The sequence below is a fragment of the Camponotus floridanus genome, unplaced genomic scaffold (genome assembly GCF_003227725.1).
Source record: "Camponotus floridanus strain SB8 unplaced genomic scaffold, Cflo_v7.5 scaffold76, whole genome shotgun sequence".
NCBI classification, from domain to species: domain Eukaryota; kingdom Metazoa; phylum Arthropoda; class Insecta; order Hymenoptera; family Formicidae; genus Camponotus; species Camponotus floridanus.
The window spans coordinates 702,580-718,251 of NW_020229845.1; the positions used below are offsets into that span (position 1 = coordinate 702,580).

At 27.4% G+C, this 15,672-nt stretch overlaps 1 protein-coding gene across 3 annotated transcripts in view; it reads right to left on the bottom strand.

The window, feature by feature from the left end:
* Positions 1-15,672, bottom strand: part of LOC105252289 — a 167,898-nt gene that overhangs the window by 120,661 nt on the left and 31,565 nt on the right. For 2 of the 3 annotated variants that reach the window (XM_025414085.1, XM_025414084.1), the window contains one exon: positions 8,327-8,403. In XM_025414085.1, the coding sequence (XP_025269870.1) occupies positions 8,327-8,350 (24 nt within the window). In that variant the 5' untranslated portion in view covers positions 8,351-8,403. Of the gene's footprint in view, positions 1-8,326; positions 8,404-15,672 lie in introns of those variants that run through there. The other variant, XM_025414086.1, reaches the window with a different exon arrangement.

The window sequence follows — 15,672 nt, forward strand, 5'->3', positions numbered from 1 at the left end:
TATATGATGCCACGCAATGCAGTATTACTTATGACTTAAATACGTATTACTTATGATTTAAATTGCAATCGATAAAACAATAGAAATATTAACGTGGCAATTAAAATCATAATAATATAATTATTTATATATAATGAAAACAAAACAATATGATAATTAAATAAAGCAGATTCCGACAAATAGTTTTAAATGTATAATTACATCGTATGCATTTGTAACTTAAATTGGATTATTTATAACTCAAATTTTAATCAGAAAAAGTAATAACAAAATAATAAGAGAAATGTATATTTAAAAAAAATAATAAAATATTAATATAAATACAATTCGTAATAAATTTTAATGTAAATATTGCATGGTTTGGTTAAATTTTATATTTCGATTATATAGTCGATGGAACGTTTACTACCATCTTGTTCGATCGCTTTTGCAAATATTGCAAATTACACTTGCAAACAGTTGTACGCAGTTACTTAAAATTAGTTAAACATGCTAAATAAAATTAATTAAAGTTAATTACAAGCAGCCGCTTTACTCATCTAGTAAATAACAAGGGAAAATCTATTACGCATTACCCGTTTGTTGTTAACAAATTAGCGGCGCGTCATATTAACTCGAAAGTTTCACTGTTACAATGTGCGTACTTTGTTGTTGTTCAAACGCCGTTAGAGTCGATCGCGCCAAAAGTTGCAAACAAATCAAGTTCACAAAGCTTTGTGACGCATAATTTCAATATAAATTTAATATATATACTATAATCTCATCGGTTAATTTACATTTATCTCTATGAAATCAATTCTTTTAAGATAACACTTATTTCAGTCATCCTTATTAATCTTAAACAGCTAATTTACACATTTATGTTTTCACATAGTAAACGAATAACTCTATAAATGAATTGTCTCAATGTTGTTGTCTTTTTAAATACATAAAAAGAATTAATAAAATGTTTATTATACGTGTATATCATAATTTCTATAAATCACAAGAGCCTCGGTCTCTCTAGATCGGAAGGTGATAACTTAGATAAGAGAGTTGTTATTTTTTTATTATTTATGTTACTTTGATCGAATATTGAATTGATTTTATTGAATATTGAATTAATCAATTAGTATGATTTTGGAAATTATTCAAGATAATGAGCTTCATCAAAGGACATAAAATATATAAACAATGCGAATTTCATTTCCTTATTTCCTGCGAAAATCCTGATATAGCAAAGGAACACAAAGCAGTGGATTTTACGTGTCCGACAACATGGCCGCCGAGGGAAGAACATAAAGTTTACATCGCGACCGCCGCAGCCGATACAGAATTATTTACTCACGAAGAAAGTATTCGCGAATTTTACGAATCATAAGTGTCTGAGATTTTTTACCTCGATAAGGCGTTATTAAATATTTATGGCAGAATGCGAGCGGAATATTCTAACAAATTCAGACATGTGCTTATAACCTTTATAAATAAATCGCAATAGATAATATCGTGTATGGAATGAAAAATACAGTCGTTTTGTAAATTTTTTCATCTTTTCTTTCAACGGAAATAATAATAATAAAATTATTATAACATATTATTAAATGTAATAAAGAACAATAAAATTTTATTTAATTTAATTAGATCAGATTTATATTTATTCTAAGATTTAAAATATATTTGTTTTGTATGCAGCATATCCGCAAATAATATCTATTATATTTTACAACAAAAAGTAATCTTATATTGTATTTGACACACACATAATGTGATAAAGGGTCAATTTCTCGTTTATTTGTACCGATTGGATTCTCGAATCAAGACTTCAATCGATCCCTCGGCTAGCTCACTCGCATCCCAAGGGGAATTCTGCTCAACTAACGGCAACGGGTGAGACACACCCGAAGGAAGTAAGGTTTAAACAAGATTCACCTGAATTACGCGTTGGATTTTTCTTTTCTCCCTTTCTTTCACATCGCGTCATTTTATCTCATTAAAAATTTGCATTTTTTGTATCCCTGTTATCTTTTCAGCTCTATTCGTCCCTCCTTCCCTTTATAGCAGTACTTATACTTTTAGAATTTTTTTAACGTAACGACGTATTCGAACAGCTTGAAAAAAGCATAGTTTTAATATTATAATATTTATATATAATGTAATTTTTTATATAATATAATTTAATAATTTAATGATATAAAATATAATAGTATAAGTCAAAGTAAATTAAATTAAATATTAATTCTTAATCAAACGTATATCATTTAATAGTCTAATACAGAGAAAATCTAAAATAATCAATATAAACAAACACTAAAAAAGCATAATTGTAATATTTAATAATAAATACGTCGCAAATATACAAAGTAAAATAAAGCTTATAACTTGTATTATATGAAATAGAATATTCATACTACTCATATTTTCTTACTAATATATTAAAAACAGAATTTGTTTACTGTTTCAATGTCATGGTATCAAAAGTTTCCAAACTATAAATCTATTGTTTTAGCGAATAAAGAGCTTTAAGAGGGAGAGAGAATATAAATAAAGAAAAAATCTTATTTTTTTTACCTACTTTTAAGAGAAAATTTTACTTTAATAAAATTTTTATTTGGAAGATAATTGTCAAGGTATAAAGTTGCAAATTAAAAAGTTCTCGTTTTAGTCCGTGCGGAAGGTATATATTTTAACAAAAAAAGATACGTTTATGTGTCATACATATATGATACATAAATGAAGAACTGTATACACCATTGCGGCTGTTGGCAGCGTCAGGATTAATTATCGCATATTCAATTCTTCGTTACGTGAAGTACTTATGAGATTAGCAAATCGTTTCTGAAGAGGATGAGTCATGACGCGACGCTGAAAGTTGCAGGGCGCGACTCATACGCTTTTCATTAAAACGAAGATGAAGAAGGGCAGCGCGTTCCATCATTGCATGTTATATGAGCTGCGTCTCACGGGAGATGAATATAAATACGAACATTAATAAAACCATAATTCGCCAGCAATATCAGCTATAGTAGCTAAATATTTAAGATATAAAACTGTTATAATTTTTACTAAAATCATACCATTAAACTCTACACAATTATGTAGACATGAACCGTACATAAAAAACGTATGAAAAAACCGTACGTAAAATATACATAATTAAATATAATGGAGATGTAAATAGTATTAAAATAATTAAATCGTAAGTTTTTTTTACAAATTTAAATATATTTAAAATTGCAACTTTAAATTGTCAAATGCAATAATAAATGAGAGAGAAAGGGAGAAAGAGAGAGAGAGAGAGAGAGAGATACAGAAGACACTATAAAATGCTGACACGTTAAATATCCGCGCGCAGACAATTATTAAAAGGAGCAGTAATAAACTACCGGAAACTGACGAGATGATCAATCAATTCCGAGAAAGTTAGGTCGAAGGCAAACGCGAAGAAACTTCTGTTAACATCTATCGGCTTTATGATCGCGACTGACAATGAGGCCATAACTCTGATTTAGTAAGTTAATCCCTTTAGCGGAAACACGAATAGGGTCGAGCCCCCTCCCCCTTTGTCCCCACCCCTTTTAATTAAGAGCGCAATCATTCCGTCGTAATCCAATACCGAACTCGCCCTGTCCATCGCAATTTCTCCCCGACTCACCAGTCCTAAAGTTAAATTTCCCGTGAAATAAAAACACCGCCGCATAGTGTCGTTCACCTACCCCTTGTCCACCACCCCCAATTCGCCTTTCATTGGAAATCGCTTTTTAATCGCGTTCTCGCAAAACGCCAAACTTTCGCGCGCTTTTAAGTAGTAGAGCCGTTCGATTTATCCGCCACTTCAAAAAATACTTTTATTTAGTTTGCAATCCGAGCGTTATTTACTGTAACGCGACTTCAAACGGCTGTATATCCGTTCTTGTCGCGGACAGGGAAAACTGTTGTTTAGAGAAAGTTGTTGAGTACTTTATACTCTGTGAAAATACATCCGGCTAAAATACCAAAGAACTTGTAGTTTCAGAGATTTGTAAACCTTCATGGAATTCATTTGACATAAAATATAAGAGAAGATCACAATTTTTAATTCTTTTTATCATTGAAAAAAGATATTACCAAAAATTATTTAATACTTACATTTAGTAAAAAAAAGTTATTAAAATTTTACAAAACTTAAAACTCTTTTTAAAATTTATCATACATTATTAAAAAATAGTATAAATTGATATAAAAATTGAGATATACATATATGATTTTTAAAGTATATCGCGAAAAAATTTTATTCCAAAATAAAGAAGATTAATTGTTTTCATATTCATGCTAAAAATTTTTAATAATATAAGACTTTTATAGTGCATTGATTTATTTACTTACTAATTTTCGATTAAATAAATAATGTCTTTTCTAACTTTACACATAAATGTCTATAAAATATTTAAAATGTGATAAATAATTATTAGCAAAATTATTTAATAATAAATAGATTTGTCTAAAATAAAAGTAATTTATAGCTTTTATGAAAATAAGTTATTTTATTCATTACTACGTGTAAATTTAACTTTTCTCTATTTTATATTTAATTATAATTAGAATAATCCGTAGATTTAAACACATACACAATATTAAAGTGAGAGAAAACGAGAATAGCAATAATGTAATATAAATATCTATATAATATTATACCATGTAAGTGCTTAAGACTTTCAAAGAAAATAAAAGGAATATTACGATAGAGTTTCGAAAAAACGGTTTCCCAAATCCTTCGAGACGCTATTTTCCGCAGTGGAAATGGAACGATGCATTATACCTTTCGGAACGGGTAAAAATGTGGGGGATCAAGCGTCCGAATTGCGCGTCAGCTGATTGAAAGGCATCCGGTGACGTTGCCGAAAGGCACCACACCACGTGACACCTTCGCCGAAATATGAGGACATAAATTCCTGGTACGCTGACCTCAAATGGCTACCATTAAGCACCTCAAGATTCCCATTTCAACTTTAAAGTATCGAAATCATGATCAAATGATCCTTAATGTTTCCCATACAAAAGAGAAATGTCAAGATCGATGATTCGAATGCTTCAATACGTATTCTCGACAATTTTTATAAAAAATCTTTTAAGAGTATTTTAATTATCAAAGGCCAAAATCGTATTTTTAAAAATAAGAAAACAAGCATATTTCAAAATTGAGAACTAAAAGATAGTAGAATTTAAAAAATGTAAGAATAAAAAATTGAAAAATCAATTAAGATTAAGAATTCAGAATTTTGGAAACACAAGTTAGTGTGTTTGATCCTTACGACCAAAAGATTACTTTCGGAATATAAAAAATCACACAAAAATATGTCAATAAACTCATATTTGCAGAAATATGTCAATAAACTCATATTTACATTTCTCTCTACATTAAAAACATTTAACAAGCTTGTGTCACTTTTAATTTGGATAGTTACACGAGTTATTCGTTTCATAAATAACAAACTTTTAAAACTCATCGGTTTTAAAACATCTAAATTCAAAAATTGGAATTATAAACATTAAATTCATTTAAGAAAATCTTTTCCAGAGAAATTGCAGAACACTATCTATATATAATTTTATACACCTTACTACAGCGAGAAAACTCCACTTGAGTGAAATGATTAATTCAACAGAGACCTTTTTTATTCGTAATTGTCTTTACGATACGACATATAACATTACGGACAAAATATTGTCTCGAATTCTTTTTCCGATTTATAAATCGTTTGAATCGACAAGTAATAGTTGAAACTCACGAAGGCTTGTCGCAATTAAACTAAGTATCGACCAGCGATGATCGCCACAGCACGGGCACGCACTTTGGCGACGTGACCGGCGTCCGAACCATTCCAAAAGAATCGCAAGTCCATCCACGTAACATAAAATATAGTAAATCGGGCAGAGAGTAATGCCCGGCTCGTAAATAACATGACATATGTTCGTTGGAGGCACGGCTGGCATGTACGCGTAAATCTCCCGTTCTCACCGATCGATAAAATGCCGCTCGCTGTTCGTCGGAGCGCGGTCGCCACGCTTACGATCGATCGATCATTTGCTCCTAATAAATTGCGCGAGTGTTAACGAGTACATTAGCGAGTAAACTTCTCTTCTCCCCATTGTCAAATTAGGCGCTCCGCGAATTTATACAACATATTTTTATTACGTGCATTTAACGTAGTCATGCAATTTGAAATTTACCGTTAGGGATTTTTGATTCAATGTTATGAAGCTTAACCTTTATTAAGTCGATAACATGAATAAAAAGTAATTGAGTAAGATGAACAAGGAAAACAGAATATAAAATATAAAATAATTTTATCTTTTACTTAAAATATATGATTGAGTAACGATGCACAAAGTAAAGATCAATATAAAGTTATAAATATGTGACATCTAAAAACATTGTATAATCTAGAGATATCTCTGCATTTTTTTCTTATAAATCTTTTTATTTACTTTTAAAATTTGAATTCCATGAAATTACTGCGAAATCGACGATAAAATATCTGATTTTTTTCATAAACCCTTCGTTATTTCGATTTAGGAAAGTTCGACCGATTTTGCAATTATCGAAGAAATAGAGAGACAATTGCATTTGGCTGCGACAAATCGCAATACATAGATAGACAGAGAAAGATGAGAAAAGGGAAAACAACGGAAGCGCGCAATATCAAGTCCAACGTATGGTAATCCAGAATAGTTGAAATCGTTTATTCACCAAGAGATTGACGAGCGTCGAAATATTGTCAAAAAGTCGAAAATAGTTCATACAGAATGTTTCAGAATTTTTATCAAAAATAAACATATATATATAGCGCTATTTTTTTACAAAGTTTAAAATAAACTTCTTCTTTTAACTGTTTTTTCGTAAAAAAAGCAGTTAAAAATGATTTTTCAACTTTTTTAATTTTTAACATTTAATATATCTTAACAATTAAAGTTCAAATAAAAATTCTAAAGTAAATTAAATCTTGTCTTAAATAGGAAAAGAAAGAAAAAGAAAGAAAAAAAAAATAATATTTCATTATTAATTTTAGCGTCTAAAGTTAATGTTAAATTGTTCATTTTAGCGTCTAAAATTTATATTAAATCGCAAAAAAGAGAATTTTTTCAATTAAATTTATATAACCAAAAAATTATTCCAGTTTATTAATATTTTTGTTAACAAAAACTAACATTAAATTTTACAAAAAATATATCGATTTTTTGTTATACATAATTCGAATACCCTGTATGTATCATTATTTATGTTCAAACACTTTTTTAATATATTTCTCTCTCTCTTTCTCTCTCTGTAACATCATGCATTCATACATTTAAAACTTCAATAATTTCATGACAAACAAATTCTGAAAACTACGTGATGATTAAGCACAAATTTGCATTTAATAAATTACTGAGTAATTTTACAATTATATTGCAATCTCTCTCGTTATAAAAGTATTTATAATTGCATCATCAATTATTTACAATTGTATTGCTCAATTATAAATTTTAATCCGTTACTTTTTGCCGAGACTTTATTACTGTTTGATGGATGGTTGACTTCACAATTTTAGTGAAATCACAAATTTTGAAATAATCTACAAAGTACTGTATTTCTATGAAAGTTTTCCGCAAGAAAATGTACTGAAACTTCATCGTTAAAAGAATATAATTAAAATTGACGAACAGCAATCACAAGTTAACAAGGTATTAAGACAAGGCCAGGTTCCTTTTTTCTCATTCACGCAATCTTGCATTTTGTGTTAATAACGCTTGCTTTTCGGTTGATATTTGGTCACGCAAAAGAAAAGTCACGAAGGAAATAAAAGAAAAAAATCTTTTCACGTGAACTGAGTTAAATGAATGAATTTCCACACTACACAATGCAATATTAATAAGATTGAAAAAATTCCATCTGTTTAATCTACATTAATAAATCACTGAGAAAGTAAATTATCAATTATAAATTTATATATATATTTATATATATATAGTTTTCTTACAACTTCTTTACTGTTATTTTCTATTGTTATAGTAATATTCAAACGATATAACAGAACCATATCAAATAAGATTTAAAACTGAAATTTATATCGAATACTTTACATGTACAAGCGTGCAAATTAGAGCGTGTTCTATTTCGTGCAATTAATTGCCGTTATATTACCGCGATACGTGCAATATCTGTAATAGATTATGCAATCGTACCATGATTAATTGCGAGTTATAGTTGTATGTACCGGTATCAACAAAAAGTAAATATATATATATATATATATATATATATATATATAATATATATATATATATGTATATTTATATTTATATTTATATATGTGATAAATTGATTTACCTGCGAATCGCCGACTTCGGACATGCACGATCCACGCACTCCGTCTCAAGATCGATCCTTAGCCGTAAATCTCGATTCTGTAAACGAAACAACAAACACTTTTAATTAAATACATAATTATATTTGATAAAAAAATTTGCAAAAGTATTGTAATTTTTGCATTTTTTCTATTTCCCAGATGCAAAATAATTTGACATTTACTATAGTGTATTGTAATATTTCTTTATTTAACTTTCGGTACTATTAAACAATTTTGATGCAATTTTTCATATTCTCTCATTTCTGATCGAATGGGATTAAAATACGAGGCAATATGTGCTCATAAAAGTTACCTTTCAATTTATTATCACGTCATTTAATCTCTGCCAAATTCTTTACGTTAACAACTGTAAAACGTTTCGTCTCGAAGTACTCGCTTCGACATAAATCCTCTCTGTTAATTGCGCTGTACGTTCGCGCGAGTAATTTCAACTCGCCTGCACGCCCCGGAAAGCGGCCTGACGAAATAATATTCCGACTAAATGGCGGCTCGTGAATCCTGTCCGAATGCGCGATAAAACCAATACCAGCAACGTGTTTACAGTTTTACGAGATGTCAGCAGAAGTTCAACGAAAGCGAGCTACATTTACGCAACATCATGAACTTATATGACATCCTTAACCCTTAACCCCACTTTGCTGTCTAACAATTATTTAAAAAAGAACTCGTAATTTTGATGTTAAACCTTTCCGAAAAAATTAATTAAAAATTTCAAATATACTAAAAACACTTTTCATAATCGTTTTCTTCTCTGTAATTATAGATAATCTATAAATGTAATTTATATATATATATATATATATATATATGTGTGTGTGTGTGTGTGTGTGTGTGTGTGTGTGTGTGTGTGTGTGTGTGTGTGTGTACTGTTAGTTGTCTTTTTTATTATAATTTATATTATAAATTCTAATTGTTATAAAAAAATTTGTATGACATTAAAATATTATAAATATTATACACTTATAATAAATAAATTGTTAAGACACATTATATAGAATTTATATAATTAATTATGATAAATAAATATATAAAGTGTGTCTTACTCTTTAATAAACTTGATCTAATCTTACGAGAAAAACCGTTAATTAATTAATGACGTAGTTGCTCAAAATCTAATCAATCTATGGAGGAATAAACGAGAAAGAGCTTGTTCTTAAAAACTATAAATTTAGGATGTAATTAATTAATATTCTCCGCATACACTGCCATACTTTTCAACTTTTCCCCTTTAAATACACTATATATGTAAAATATAAAAACATGTGCTACTATCGAAATATAATTATCAACATTACGATTGAACTAATTAAGCTGCTAATTAGCTTAGTTAAACAGGCGATTAGTAGCAGCTGTTACATGACATCGGCACGTCTTGGCCAGTATTTGATGTCGCGGATTACGATCCCCTCCCTCTCTCTTCGTCAGCCCTCCTTGACATTGCGTGTCTCCCTGGAGACTTCCTAAGTGTCTGATTAACTTGGTATGAAATTATGTTCCATCTTTACACTCCTCCTTCACACCTAGACTTATGCATCTATCTATATCTAAAAACCTAATGATCCAAAAACCAAATATTTAAAAACTTAGAGATTAAAAACGCAATGATTTACAACTGTAATAATTTAAAGAAAAAATAAAGAAAATGAAAACTGTAATTTAAAAATATATTTTGAAAATTTAATTATATTTAAAATATAAGACTTAAAAAGTTTGATATTTTAAAAATTTTCCTTTTCTGCGAAACAAAATATAACTTCTCGAATGCTCTTTCAGATCATATCTAAGAACCACAAAGTTTAATGATTCAGCTAATTTGAAGATATGCTGAACAGTACGAAGTGCAAACTTAACAAACTAAAAATTCTAAGAGTTCCAAAACTCCAAAACTTGAGTATTCGAGACAAAAACACTCAAGGATACATTGATTAGATCATTTATTTTCTCAAGAACTTCGTCATTTTATAAAGCCGTTCTTGATTCAACGTCAAATTCTTCAAGTCCTTCATCTCTCTTAACAGTTCACACTTTGACTCATCCCCTCAACCAGGTCGACTGCAAGGCGCTACAGCTGCAGTTCTCGCGTGCATCCGCAAGGAGAGAGAGGTGGAGAAAAGGAGGGTTACAGAGAGAATAGGTATGGTGCGGGATGATTGTGGGGGCAAATGTAGGAGGAGGTGGATCGTACATACGTAGCCGGTGTATGCGGTAATGGCGGTGCATACGGTGTACCAGTCAAACGCATACCGTATTGATTTTAATATCTGTGTAGGAAGCGTAGAGATGTGAAGGAGAAATAGAGGAAAAAGAAAGAACAGAAAAAGAGAAATAAAGATAGAGGAAGCTTTCATATGCCATTGAGGCACCTGTAGCTGATGCACTCTTTACGCATTAGTATTTTGTGTATGCCCATTAAAATACATCGACAGGTTTATTTGATTCGACTTGAATCAGTTAAACCTTTGTGCATATATATAGTATCGAGATATATAGTTTTCATATTCTAATATTCTGTAATAATATGTTTAAAATTTAGTGTAAATAAAATAAATGAGCGTAAAGTCATCTACAAATTCTCGAGCTTCAAAAAAATAAGTGTAATTTTATTATTAAAAAACAATTGTACAAGAGAAAAATTAAATTTGCACATTTGATAAAAATTTTGCTAATTCATGAAACTAATTTCAAACATGGAAATGTGGGCGGCAGGGGAAGCTAGGTTTGTAAATGACGAACGCACTAGTGGTAAGTGACAGTGACTAATTAATTAGTATCGAATATTCAATCCAACAAGAGCGATTAAATGCAACACCCAAAAGTACTAATCATCTAGAAATTAGTCAGAGCACAAATATTATATTATAACAGATACATTAAATTATTTCTATAAAGCAAAGGAATTTGAATTCTATAAATAAAATTAAATCCAGATATAATATAACTCGAAATAAAAGAAGAGAAAAAATAACTCTTTCAATATATTAACGTTATTTTACCAGTAACAAAAGTAGTTAGAAAAGATCCAAGCATAAAAGGTTTAAAATCAGAGTTCACTTCTATTTTATCGGTGAATGGATCAAAATTTAATTGTGAATTCAAAAATACATTATTTATCAAATAAACCAAATTATCCCTATTAAAACCACTCATTTAAAATAGTAATTTATATCGGTTTGTTATAATAAAATTATTTATTTTAAAATCCAAAATAGTAATATTCATGGTCTGAGTATGTACTAAAATATTTACTAATAATGAAGTTAATAATTATCATAAGTCGTTAAAAATAAAACTTTTATTTAATATTCAAAAATTATAAAAATTAATAAAATTATCAAACTATCATTTACATTCATCTTAAATAATAATTTACATAACCTTATACAATTAGATTTGAAATCACAACAAAAATAATTGTTAAAACAAACTATTTTCCAATAATAATAACATTTTCCAAAAATTACATTCAAGAAAAAAAATTATTTATTTAATAATTATCGAAAAATTATAAAGATTTAATAAGTATCAATTATATGATTCAAAAAGAATAATAATTTTCTTAATTTGAAAGAGTTAATTCTCGAAATATTAGTAAAATATGAATACAAATTGATATGTATATATTCTTATATATACGTATCAATTTGTATTCAATTTGTATTTTATTAATATTTAGAGAATTAACTTTTTCAAGTTAAGAAAATTATTATAATTATATATACGTATATATTCTTTTTAGAAAGATTTTATATTTAAAATATATCTAAAAACTTAATTTATAAACACTAATTATATATACTTAAATATATGCACATTCACAGTACTGAATACGGAATTATCATATAGAAATATATTTTTGCTCTCGAAAAGATGGCATATAAACAGACTTTATTTTATTTTAGAACATCATTTCATGCTTAAAAAATTGATAAAATTAAAGTTTCTCACACAGTGAACAATTTAAAAGTAATAAAATTATAATTTAAATAGTATTTTATAATAATAAATTTAAATAGTAAAATTATAATTTACGAATTTTTTCTTCAAGATTAAATAGTTCTGAAAGTTTCTTTTCACGAAGCAAAATGATGAAGTTTTCCTTATAGTGAATATATAAGTAAATTATTCGAACAATTTGAGTTTACGCAATCAACAATTACACCATTGAAATTAATTAAGCTCTGTTATTGAGGGCAAGATTTGCATCCATTATATGACTTTGCTACATTTAGCAATTGACAGCGCACTACTATATAACGCATTATTCTGCTCTGTAGGATATTGCGCTTTAGGCGAATCTATAAATTATTTCCATTGCTACTCATTGCTCGTATGATATATTGAGATTTCATTATACAATAGAAATAAAAAATAATAAAATAAATATAGAATATATATATATATTTTTTTTGAATGATTTTTATATTACATATTTTTAATTAATTATTTTTAAATGAAAATATTATAATACTTATAATTTCTTAATGGGAATCGCAAAAAATTTCTTGAACAAACTAAATCTTAAAATTAAAATTATATGTTAAAATCAAATTCTTGAATTAATTTTAATCAGATATTAAATTTAAAAAAATTTAGTTTTAAACTTACTACGATATAAACAATATCAAAAATAAAAAATATAATGAAGAAAACAATACATTATCATTTATTATTATTTATATACTTTTTAAATATTTAAAATACAATCTTCTCAATAATAAAATAAAGAAAAATTTATCAAAAAGATTAATTGAGATAAATCGAAATTAATTGAAAAATCCGAGTTTTAAAACATCTTATATTAAATAAATTGCAATTAATAAATATTAATAAATTTATAAAAAAAATTATTGATATGCGACATGCACGCGTGTATGTGCATGTGTGTGCATGTACGCGGGTGAGATGGATATTATTGTATTTCGAATATACAATTTATATTTTATATAGTAGAAATTTTATACAAAATAGAGATATGTTGATAAAAAGAGCAAATAAATAATAATATATAAAATATATAAAATATATAATGTAATATATAAAATATATAAAACACATTTTTAACAATTTGTATTCAATTTAATTTATTTAAAAAAATATTGTATATGTATTTTATATATCCATAAGGATCACTCTCTTCCTGTTTTCATACTAATTGTAAATATAGCCAACATTGCCCAAAACATCCCATATCGGACTTTCTACGATGCTTCCTTCCCTCCATCCCCTGAGAATTCGTCGACGAGACACAGACTGCTAACGGTAGAACAAGGAATAGCAGAAACGGAGGGAAGGATAGTGGATACGGAGAACTCCCTTCTTTGTCGGCCAGAGAGTCGAATGGCGGATAGACGGACGGGTTAAATTTGCATGGACGCTTGTCTGCGTTTCCAATTTCACGCATGCACACATTCAGCAGTGCCAGAAATGGTTTGGGCAGTCGAAGGGGAAAGGGGAGAGACTGATAATAAACGGCGCCGATTTTGGCATAAATCAAGGCCGCGAATCCCGGTGCGCATCTTCGCGAACGAGTGAAAAAAAAGAGAGAAGGTGAAAAGAGTCGATTCATCGACAACGGTCAAATTAATCCGGCAAGGTTAAACAAGCGGAAACCACCCCCGCAAACCGTTTTCCCTTGTGACGGAGAATTCCCGCAACCGCTCGGGATTCTTGTTCCATTTGCATGTGTTATTATTACTATTGTTTAATATATACATGACATGCCAGAATTATTTGATTCAATGCAAATTTTATTTTTAACAAAAATTTCAAAATGCGAATAACTTTCTTGACGAAAATTCTAGATCTGATCTAATTTTCATTAATTCAATTTTTTCGATGTTAAATTGAAGAGATAGAATGGAAAAAAATTTTAGGTATTTATATTAATTATTTTAATAATATTTAAATTAATAATTTTTTAAAATTAAATATTTTTAATAATACTTTTAATACTTCAAAATGATTAAAATAGAGTTTTATGTTAGAATTGTATAATTTATTATTTAGTATTTATGGAGTATTATTGGATAACGTGAAAATAAAGAGTATTATTAAATTGTATCATTATATTATTATATTAAGTATTAAATTCAAAGTCTCTATATATAACATATGGAAAAAATCAAATTAATTAAAAATAATAATAATAAAATTTATAATTTAAATACAATTCATGTATAATATATAATAAAATTGTTATACATTGTTATTTTAATAATTTTTATATTAATTAAAAAAATAAAATTATACTCTATTATGATTTATGCTATATACATTTAAATGGATTTATATTTAAATTTTTAAATTTATTATACTTGTGAAATATTTTATGTACTAATATAAATTTTTTTTATTACACTTTTCATTTCTATTATTTAACTTTATTAGGATTGTAAATTTTTTTTAAGGCTTAATATTTTTATCTATAATGTGATAATAATACAAAATAAATGTAATTAATAGTATATTAAATTAATAATATATTAATAATATATTTTAAATTAATACTATATTTATAATATATTATAAATTAATAATTAATAATTAATATTTAATAATTAATATTATAAATTAATATTTTCTATTTATAACATGTGTTTTTTATATTATTTTAATAATAGTTTTTATCAATTTAATATTTTTAATATTTATTTATCGATTAAAAGTAATTCCTATATTTATAATAATTATTTATCGAAGATAAATTAAAAACGTTTAAATAGCATATTATATTTATTAATATCTACATTTATTTTATTTCATTTTAAATATAAATATTTATGCTTATATTTTTAAACTATTTAAATTAAATAGAGAAGTTATTTAAAATGTAAATTTAATTAATTATTTTAAAAATGTTTTTCATTAAACTAATATCATAAATATCGTAAAAATGTCATAACTTCAGGATATTCTCAAAATCAATTTTCACAAAATGATTGGATTCGCAAAAATGTTGAAGAATTAAAATATTTAAACTTTTACAACAATTTTTTGAATCCGACTTTTGTGTCATGTAAAATGTATGTATTTATTCCAAATATATCATCGAGTTGGTCCTTGAAATTCCACATATTGCTAAAAGATATAAACGCCAGCCATGTTGAATTCAGAATTGATAACGATTTGCAATTGTCCGCAGTATAACTAGGACACGCACGTGATTTTTTGACATATTGATTGCTATAATCGGCTTAGTCGTTCGATTGCTATGGGAAAACGCGCGGTGCGCATGCATGCATTCATGTAGGTATATGTGCGCTTACAATCTTTCAGATTTTTCCGCGATATGCATAGATAGGAAAGA